We start from the raw sequence: 10,208 nt of genomic DNA on the forward strand, positions 1-10,208 counted from the left end.
TGACTAAGTATGAATTTTTTTTTCTTCAGAATAATCATTTTCTCAGGATAATTTTTGGCGGCTTTTATTCCTTACACATCAAATAAGAAAACTTGATTTTATGGAATTTTAGTATGAAGTATATATTGACTTAATGAGCCATCATTTTTAGCCTAAATTGTATTTTGCACTAAAACCGATTTTTCATATTTTAATTTGGTGGGAATTTGATTTTCTAGTATTTTTGTTTGAATCCAAATAGGGGGTACTTCCTTATTTACATTGTAAACTTAAGTAAATGGAGTAATATAAAAATAAATGAAAGTAAAAGGACAAAGACATTTACTTAAGTGTTGAAAATGGAAATAAGGTAATCTGTACACCTAGAGTGCACCACTACCAGCTGAGCAAATGGGCAATTTGAAGCACCTCCTTGTGCCTTAAGAAGTCCATCACAACACATGTGGGTACATATCAAAACGTAAAGTATTTGAAATAATATACATATAGAAATACATAACAGTATATTACTTTTAAAATATAAAAAAATTGAGTGGGGGCCCGTGACCACACTGGTCCCAGTGTGGCTCCGCCCCTGATTTGTTGTATTGCTTTTCTTTTATTTAATTTGTTGTATTGCTTTTCTTTTATTGAATAAAGAAATCATTCAATATTGGTGAGCTACTTGGTGCCTCAATGGTAGAGGTTCGAAACCCATTGGAAGTACTTTGTGGCTAGGGGCAAGCCGAACCCTGAGCGGGGATTAATCTCACCCTTCAGGTGTGGGGACACCTCGAGGTATTTACCAACAAAAAAAAAAATTCAATAAAATACCTTTTTTGCATACATCAAAACAAAGCATAACCGATTCAAAACATAAAGAAAGCATAATTCATTACAAAACACAATCCAAGCATAATTCAAAACAAAACACAAACAAAGCATAATTCAAACAACGAATACATCAGCACAAGCATAATTAAAAACAAAGCATCTTCACTTGACTTAATTCACCGTCATTGCCTCTCACCTCACACAAGTGCTCCATCAAGTCAACTTGACGTCGTTCATGAATATAAGAAGATTGCATCTCCGTATAACGATCAATCATATGGTTGTTGTAACGACCGTCCCTAACCAATAGCTCGTGCTCCAGTGGTTATCCATTTGCTCCCATGGGCCTTTCATAAAATCTTGTCAATGTCGTGTTCATGGGATCGGGTTCGAAGCACCTCTTCATCAGACATACGAGCAGCCCCCGTAATGATTGCCCACCGAGCTTGGAGGATACCAAAACACCTTTCCATATCTTTCCTATAACCCCTTTGACAGGCAGCAAATAATTTTTCCTTCTCTGATCAGGGATGCAGAAATGTTTTGACGAATGTCATCCACCTCGGGTAGATTCAATCTACTAGGTAGTACCCACCCCAGTAGACGGTATTGTTGATTTCATAGGTGATCTTAGGGGCTTGACCTCTTAACACATCGTTGAACATTGGGGATTAACCGAGCATGTTGAGGTCATTTTGAGATCCCGCAACTCTGAAAAAGGCATGCCAAATCCATGTATTGAATGAAGCAACGGCTTCCAGAATGATAACTTTTTTGTCCTTTCCTATTCCCATAATCTCCTTGCCAGGCAGTTGGGCAACTCTTCCATTGCCAGTGCATACAGTCGACGCTTCCAATCATGCCTGGGAAACCTCGAGTTTCAGTTTTTGTAAAAGCCTTTAGAGGTCCCTAGGCGTAGGTTTACGAAGGTAATCCCTCGTGTAGAGAGTTTCGATTGCATCACAGAATCTGATCGAGCTTTCTAGGATAATGGACTTTCCCATCCTAGCAATCTCATCCACCTGGTATGCAAAAGCACCAAACGCTAGCATCCGTAAAGAAGCTTTAAGCTTTTGCTCCGAAAGAAGCCCCAAAACCCCAGTAGCATCACACTTCTAAACAAAGTATAGGCCCGGTGAACCCAAAACCCCAGCTCCTCCCCACCCTTCACCTGAGCCAGCAACTATAGAAAAAGAGAGAGAGAAAAAATCTTCCACAGACCCCCTCCCAACAAACCCAGAACCCCAACTCAACAACCACCCCTCTCCCTCTCCCCCTTGATTTCCCTTCGTTGTTGAGAGACAACCACCCACCACCCTCCTCCCTATCCAACAACCACCTTTCATCCACCAAAAAATATCCTCAAGACACCCAAAAATCCCCACTCCATTACTGTTTTAATTTTTTCTTGATGTTATAGTTTTGATCTTGTTGATGGTAATAGTTTACCAAATGAGTTGAAAGAGAGGGGGTGGGTCTTCGTGGTTGGTATGGTGGTGGGGTGGAAAGGGTGGTAGCTAGTCGGGGATGGGGTAGGAGGGGGCTGGTTAGGTTTTTTCCATGCTTTTTAATTGATGTTTTGGTAATTGAGAGAGAGGGGATGAGAGAGAAAGAGGTGGAGAGCAGAGAGGAGAGGGGGAAAACAGAAGGAGGGAGAGGTCTGTGGGGGAATGGGGGAGATCGAAGCGAGGGGGCTCTGGGTTTGGGTCTCATGATTTTTTTTTTTCTCTTTTTCTTCAATTTTTTTCTAATTTGTATTTATTTTAACCCTATTTTTATTTGTTAATTATGAAAAGTCGTATTTACCCTAAAATTTTGTTAAATCTAACAAAAAATTAGACAGTGGGACCAATGGACCAAATAATATAGAGTTGATGAACCATTTGAATGAATAATTTAGTTTATGGACCAAAATGTAAATTGGGTACAAATTTGAAGACCATTTGAGTAATTAACCCTTATTGTTGGTACAGTTGTAAGATTTAGGAGCTATTTTTAATAAAGAAGTTTATTTTAACCAATTTTTTTGCCCTTTTATTTTACATTTTATTATCACGCATTAGCCACATGATTTCTTCCCCCCGAGTCGTGGGCATGACAGAGCTCACATCCATTGCAACCTTCGTCTCTACTATAGTCGTTGCCACCGTAGTGGGGACATGGTTAATACCACCAAAACTATTGCTACCCAAGAACCTACAACAACAAACAAAAAGCCCCAGAAATTCGGAGAGAGATAGAGAAGAGGGAAGAGGAGAAATAACGAGGAACAGGAAAAGAGGAGAAGAGAGGAGGGGCAGAGACTAACTCCCCCTTGTTGCGGCCCTAAAGGGAGGCTATAGGGTTACCCCAAAAAACGAGCGGAAGTGGCCGAAATCGCGATCCCAATACCGGCCAAAATCCAATTCGAAAATCGGATTACCTATGCTAGAAATTGCTCAATTCCTACCCAACCATTAGCTAGAGCATAAAAAATAGGTGGAAAAGCATACCTAATTTGAAGAAAATGGCACCCGAAATCATTCGAACGAAGCTTGAGAAAATTTGTCAAAAATGGGTCAAAACCGGTCGGATTTTTGTTTTTTCCGGCCATCTCTTGTGGTTCCAGCGGCTGAGGCGTCACAATTGCAAACATCATGCATGACTTTATTGAACAAATGGGGTTGCATTCTATATCGCCCTCGAAAATCAACATTAGAGTACAACAAATTTGGGATAAAGTAATCTTCCAAAATATTCTTACCCCCGAGAAGGCCTATGTCTATCCACGTTTGGGCCACGACCGACTTATGAACTACGATGGCGGCCTTGCCTTGATAGATCGAGCATACCCACTGCGATGGCAACTTGTTCCTCATCTTCTTCCTCATCCATTTCTTCTTCAGCTGGTCTGCAGCTTCTTTCTTTAATTTCTCACTATTGCCTTTTCAAGCATCTCCTCATGTTCGACATTGAGAGTGGACTATGAAATCTAAATTATGAGAAATGAAATGATAGAGAGGATATGGTGTGAGAGGTCTAAGGTTGAGCCTATGTTTTTATAGAGATATTTAGAAGATAGACATGACATGTGGCGCAATTTTAGAGGGTGAAAATCTTATCTAAAATATAAGATTTTTATTTTATAATAAATATCGATACGTGGCATCCGAAAATCTTATCTAAAATTTGAGAGGTGAATTTTATAATAAATATGGACACATGGCAACAAAAAATGTTATTAGAAAATTTTATCTGAAAAATTCATTCGAATTATGAGATATGAGTTTTATAATAAATATTGACACGTGGCAACCGAAAATCTTCTCCAAATTAATCGTTTAAGTAAATAAAATAAAAAAAGTTAAAGTGAATAGTCTTTGCCCTTTGCCATGGCAATGGGTGGAAACACAAGAAGCCTTTTGCAAGGGTTGCCACTATTCACATGAATACTAACAGCCCTTGCCTTACCCTTGCCCTTTGCCATGACAAATGGGTGGAAGTGCTCTAAACAAGGGAATTTCAAGCTCATAAACAATCTGAAATGGACGATTTGTACTCCATCCATTATTCCGCATTATGAAAGCTACATATATTCATGACATGATTGGGCACAAAAGGCATTACTTGTCCCAAAAGTAGGAAAGAGATTTATTTTCGCCTGTAAACATTGGTCTGTTGGCATGCTCATTACTTGATCTAGAAGCAAATAGGTAATAAAAATTGTTTAATATATGCAAACATATAAAATCATATAACTCTAAATCACAAGAAACTAGAGGAAATACGAACCAAAAAAGAAGGGAATAATTTTCTGTACAAATAAACTAAACTTCTGCAACTTAAGATGTTAGTATAAAGCTCACATCAGCCATCTTGAAGAAGACGTACCAGAATGTCATTGCATGTGGAAATTTGATGGAAAATGACCTGTGAATTTGAACTGTGCAGACGTCCTTCCATTTTAGTTTCTGGTGACTTTGTTCCAACAAGTGACCACGACGAGCTGAAATTCACTGAAGTGCCTTTACACAGTGACCACACACTAACATATTGCAAATTCCAGATACAATGCAGCTCTTACCATATGGTGCAGCAAGTTTAAGTCGGCAAACTGACTACTTACTACTCCTTTGAGAAAACAAACTATTATGGTGCATGCTCAAATACAACTTCACAATGCATGCGGTATGGAAGGAAAGTAATATTAACAGAAAGAAAACCAGGACTAGGAATAAAATCAAGCGAAATGAGTAGCTGACATCTGTAATAAAAAATGAACATGTAAGATTTTAAGATTGTTCATGTGAGTTTCTGTTTAAGTACTTCTTTGATACATTAAAAGAATGGGAAATGCTTGATCCAAAAAATTCTGTTTCTATGCACAAATATTCTCTCGTATTACAAAAGGAGAAAATAGTACATTTCCACTCTGAAACATGGAAAGAGAAGCCATAATATAGATAAATATCAAAGCAAATGAACTACCTGCTACTTTCGCAATTTAATCCCCATATAGGCCTATGAAACCACATACTGCTGCAAATGTTTAGTTCTTTTCTTGTTCTTCAGCTTACGGAATGCACATGACTCTATTTGTCTAATTCTCTCTCTACTAACTCCCATCAGCTCCCCTATCTCTTGCAATGTCTTCATTCTTCCATCCTCCAATCCAAACCTCCATCTGACAACCTGTTTCTCTCTTGCATTGAGACTATCTAGTACCTTCTCCAAGTCCTGTTTCATGAATTTTTTCATCAGCATATCTTCTGCTGTTTCTGCGTCGGGATCTGCGATTACTTCCTGTGCAGAAAGACGTGACCTCATCAGAAAAGGAACACTTAAACACAAAAGGTGACAAAATGTTGGATGAAAATTGCCACTTCATTGGAAGTAGAGAAAGGACAGACCGAAGGTTTAAGATTCTGGTTGATGCCAATTTTCTGCTCCAGAGATCTAGGGGCTTTTGGAGTCAGTAATACAGCAGCAAGCCTCTTCATTGACAGCCCTGTGGCCTCTGCAACTTCTTCATCATTAGGATGTCTTCCATTTACACTATACAATTGCTTTTTAGCCTCTCTAACTCTATAAGTCGCCTCCACCATGTGAAACTGTTTTACCAAAATATTGCAAATGCAAAGAGTATAAAAAATATGAAGCACTAAGATTTACAAATTCAGCAGGAAAGTGAATCAGAACAATGACCTCTCCACCTCAGAATCAATTTGACAGTGTATATATTCAAGTGTGGTGAAAGAAAGAAAGAAAAACAATTGAATTCTACCCTGTGTTGGTCCACTGAAGTGAAGTCCGAAAGGGAGAATCTTTTATGTCTTAGGCTTAAGCAGTTTTTCAAACTAGCCAGCCTCAACAATTGAATCCAAAAATTCATGTTACCATTGTACCAAATAGGAACCACTGGAAAAATAAAATGAATATGAAGGTAAAACTCACAGGTAAGCGAATTGTTCTGGACTGATCAGAAAGAGACTTTCGAACAGCCTGTTTAATCCACCAGTGTGCGTAGGTTGAGAACTTAAAACCCTTTGAAGCATCAAATTTCTCTGCACCTCTTACAAGGCCTCGACATCCTTGCTAAAAGTCAATAAGCAAGATTTAGGTATTATTCAAAGGTGGCAAGACTTTAGGAACATAATTATTTCAATATTTCAGGAAAGTGTTCATATTAGAGCAAACTATGGTACATATGATATGAAAATAAGATAAAGTCATACCTGAACAAGATCTTGTAGATTCATCCCAGCTCCCTGATAATTTTTTGCAATTGATATAACAAGCCTTATGTTGCTCTTGATCATTTTGTCTTTGCACAGAATACCATAGTTTATGCGCTTCCTCAATGTCTTCTGATCAACTCCTGCTGCTGCTGCCCACTGGGCAATTGTGGGCTGGCCACCACATCTTTGTGCAAGCTCCTCCTGGAGCTTTTCCAGTTTCAATAGTTCCTAAAATATATGAAAAATAACTTGAGGCATCAGAAATCAGATAATAGAGAAATATAAATAAAATAGTCAAATTAAGTCCAAATATCCCAAGAATATTTTCCTTAATGCTTATATATTTCTTTAACTATATATGAAGTAGGAACTCCATTGTTTTCCTAGTTTACTTCTACTTGGACAACATTCCAATGACCTTACTTTTTACCAATTTAATTGGGACAAAAGTATTTAATTTTCTAAGACTGAAAACAATTTCCTTCGCAATTCTCTCCATTTTTCATCCATGATATGATAGCATATCATATCAATCAAAATCCAAGCAGTAATTGTTATCCAAAGCTTCCTAAGAAAAGCATTATATTCTTTTGGGCCAAAAAAGGCATTCTATTCTTTGAATTTAATTCCATGAAATGCATGAACTGGCAAAGTAACTAACTAAATAATTGACCATCAACAATTCCAAGGGCATCGATCAAAACCAACCCATGGGAGGTATTATACTTTACCTTCATGACAAACCACATAAATAGGATCAACTGTTAACAAGCTGTAGCCAGACACCATCTAAAATATAACCTACAAAAGGGTACTTGTGCATAGTTCATTTTTGGACCACCACAGAAACAACTTTCTAATAGATATCATCATGGATACTGACCTATCAGCTATGAGAGGGTAAATTATTATGTTTGGGGGGGGGGGGGGGGTTGTGGTTGCAGTAGTGCTGAAATGTTCAAGGGGTAATTCATATAGCATTATAAAAAAGGTGGATTCAAAACTCTCACAAGATCACTGTTGATGATACAAGTAATACCTGTATTCCTTCTGAAAGCTCAATTTCTTCATTTGCAGTAAGAAGCCTAGAAGTGTGGGTAGTTGCTCTCAGGTAACGCAATGGATCGGAATGGTCTACATCTTGTAAAGAGGCACGCTTTTTTCTGCTGGTTGAACCAGACTTCACCGACACAACACTTGCAGCAGCCTTCTCTGCTGCTTTGGCTCTTCTGGCCTTCCTTTCTATTTGACGACTCGATCTTGCAGTTATACCCTCGGAAAGTTGCTCCCGCAGAAGTTCAAATTCTTGATTTGTTGACTCCACATCTTCTGACTCTTTTATGGCCAGCTGAATGAAATGATTTTCCACCAGTGCAGTTTCAGATCCCATGGAAGCTCCTAATCTAGAAGCTTGTTTGGTTTCCATATGCTTAGCCCAATTGAAATGCAAAGCATTAGTCTCGGGAGAAACTGGAGATGAACTTTCAGCTTTAGCAGAGTGATTAGTGCTAACCAGCAATGCCACATCCTTTGCAACCTTGAGAGCCGCTTTTGCAAGAGTAACAGCTTCAGCGGCAGCAGCTGCTATTACAGCCTCTTCACTTGTAAGAAGATTTTCTGTAGCTAAAGTTGCTCCAAAGTTTGCCTGGTGATAAACATCAAAGCTATTAGAGTTTTATGCTCAACATCTTTCATACATAGGAAAAAATCAAACTGAGAAAGAAAATACCTGGAACCCTAAACCCGATAAATACACCATGGGGTCAAATTTGTAATTGGATTATGCAATGAACTAGTGAAGGTGGCTAGGTCACAGCCAGCTAAAAGATGTTCAAAAAATTATCTGGGAACCTAACCACCATGCATGTGAAATTTTTAGAACAGTATTTATTTTCAATTTGACAAACAGAAACCTAATATGTGCAAGTTTTCTGTTATCCAGGAATCATGCAAATACAGCAGGCATCCAACTAAATACAGTGGAGCAATAATATCAAACATGCTCAATCCAATTCGTAAAAAATACAAAGTATCCCAAATGTCTGCATGTCTGCATTCAAGCATAGTCACCAAAAACAAGAATAAGTAATAGATAAATTCTGCAAGCTTTATCCCCGAGGAAAGAAATTATAATTAAAGATACTATATGAAACACTGAAAAGTAACTAGATATTCAATAGACCTATTCTAACCTCAGTGGGAGGACCAGTTGCCCCTGTATATGTCCATGGTCTATTTGCAGCCAAAGAATCGGAATTAACTTCTAAAGAAGGTAATCTCAGCTTCTCCACATCAAGAACTGTAGTTGTTCCTGTTGATGTTGAACGCGACGTAGTGGATAAAATAGATTGAGCCCGGAAACAGAGAGGATCTCTACTTTTTGCTGCATATATCAATCAAGAAATCATGAGAGAAATAGAGCAAATAAGATCCATGACATTGTATTGCTTTTAAAATACCATAAGAAATGTACATGTCTTCTGTTCTACAATCAATAAGCCTGGCCTTACATGACTACAACTTTGGTATAGAACATTCTCACAAATGTGCAATGCAAGTATAAATATTCAAGTCAGTTCTTCACAAAGGAAATTATGTATACGTCATGCTTCAAAAATATGATGGAAAAACAAATAAAACCAGTTCAGTTTCCAAGTTTTAAGCGGTTTTAGACATAATTACATAAGATTTCAATTGCAAAAAAGAAATTTTCACAACTGAGACCAACCAAATGGGCACAACCCATTTAGCTAGGATACAACATTAACATAACATTTAGCTGGGATATAATATATTTGACTTGAAGCAAGAGATTGAAACCTTGGAAGCCCTTGGCAATGGAGGTGCCCTCCTTAAATAACTCATCAAAGAAAAGTCTATGGGTCCTAACTCTGAAACCCAGGACTGTGAGCTTGGTGGCCATGACTCCAATGGCCCTCTTCTTCTTGTGCCTGTGGTTTGTTGGGTAGGAAAGTGGCAGTGGGGAGAGAAATGAGGGACATATTAAAGAGGAAGATACATTAGGAGGAATGTGTTTGTGGGAATTACAAAACCCAACTGCTGATGATGAAGAAGAAGATGAAATTGATAAGATTGTCATCTCTTTCTGCTGTTCTACATCTAAAGCTTCAAGGACATAGCATGCTTCAGCCTTCAGCTCTGAGTCAAAGGAGAAAAGACATAGCAGTAGTTGCAGCAGCGGAACAGAGCAAGTAGAAGAAAGGGAGGAAATGAAGAAGATGGATGCGAGAGGGAGAGAAAGAGTGCTTCAAACTGAGCCGTTTTCTTATCCTCTAGGATTTGGAGTTTTGGACCACCCAAAACTACAACTCAAAATAAGTGTTAAGGACGGGGAAGGACCAGGCCCGTTTCTTCTATCTAGCATTTCTTTCCGGTATTTGTAAATGAACTTTTTTCACTTCGGAAAAAAATAAAATCCTATTTAACATTATTTTCTTAGAAAAAAATTGCTCATTTATAAATCAGATTTTGTTACTACTACCCTCGTGTGCTAATTGGCCTTTTCTTAAAACAAAAATCTTATCTTTTAAATATACTAGCCTCTCTGCACGCGCTTAAGTGCCTGCGGCTTTTTTTAAAAAAATTTAAATTTATTTTAGAATTAAAAAAGATAATGGGTAGTTGTGTTCCATAAAAATAGGATCGATCAATCTTATT

General features: G+C 38.0%; 1 protein-coding gene across 4 annotated transcripts; it reads right to left on the reverse strand.

Moving 5' to 3' along the window:
• Window positions 1-278: 278 nt before the first annotated feature.
• Window positions 279-9,897, reverse strand: SIG2 (RNApolymerase sigma subunit 2). Of its 4 annotated transcripts, none has more exons than XR_015825669.1 (9): window positions 9,351-9,896; window positions 8,723-8,913; window positions 7,570-8,175; window positions 6,528-6,758; window positions 6,247-6,387; window positions 5,703-5,903; window positions 5,281-5,595; window positions 4,684-4,798; window positions 279-3,784 (listed from the first exon to the last, which is right to left on the reverse strand). XR_015825669.1 is itself a non-coding variant. In XM_021975669.2 (9 exons), exons 1-8 carry the CDS (start codon window positions 9,628-9,630, stop codon window positions 5,314-5,316), a joined length of 1,848 nt encoding a protein of 615 aa, XP_021831361.1. In that variant the 5' UTR covers window positions 9,631-9,896; the 3' UTR covers window positions 4,503-4,798; window positions 5,281-5,313. The 4 variants fall into 4 exon arrangements, 3 of the variants coding, with proteins under 3 accessions (XP_021831361.1, XP_088100305.1, XP_021831360.1); XM_021975669.2 differs by lacking the exon at window positions 279-3,784 and having other exon boundaries at window positions 4,503-4,798; window positions 7,570-7,959; window positions 8,044-8,175; XM_088244179.1 differs by lacking the exon at window positions 279-3,784 and having other exon boundaries at window positions 4,503-4,808; window positions 9,351-9,897.
• Window positions 9,898-10,208: the final 311 nt, after the last annotated feature.

This window comes from Prunus avium, chromosome 7 (genome assembly GCF_965620075.1).
Source record: "Prunus avium chromosome 7, drPruAviu1.hap1.1, whole genome shotgun sequence".
NCBI classification, from domain to species: Eukaryota; Viridiplantae; Streptophyta; class Magnoliopsida; order Rosales; family Rosaceae; genus Prunus; species Prunus avium.

What these genes read in the sequence shown, in the direction of transcription:
- SIG2 (XM_088244179.1), bottom strand. Translation starts at nt 9,630, where the DNA reads ATGACAATCTTATCAATTTCATCTTCTTCTTCATCATCAGCAGTTGGG. An exon ending in CCAGAACAATTCGCTTACCT is followed by an intron (nt 5,904 to 6,246) that starts GTGAGTTTTACC and finishes TTGGTAAAACAG; the next exon opens with TTTCACATGGTGGAGGCGAC. An exon ending in ACCAGAATCTTAAACCTTCG is followed by an intron (nt 5,596 to 5,702) that starts GTCTGTCCTTTC and finishes CTTTCTGCACAG; the next exon opens with GAAGTAATCGCAGATCCCGA.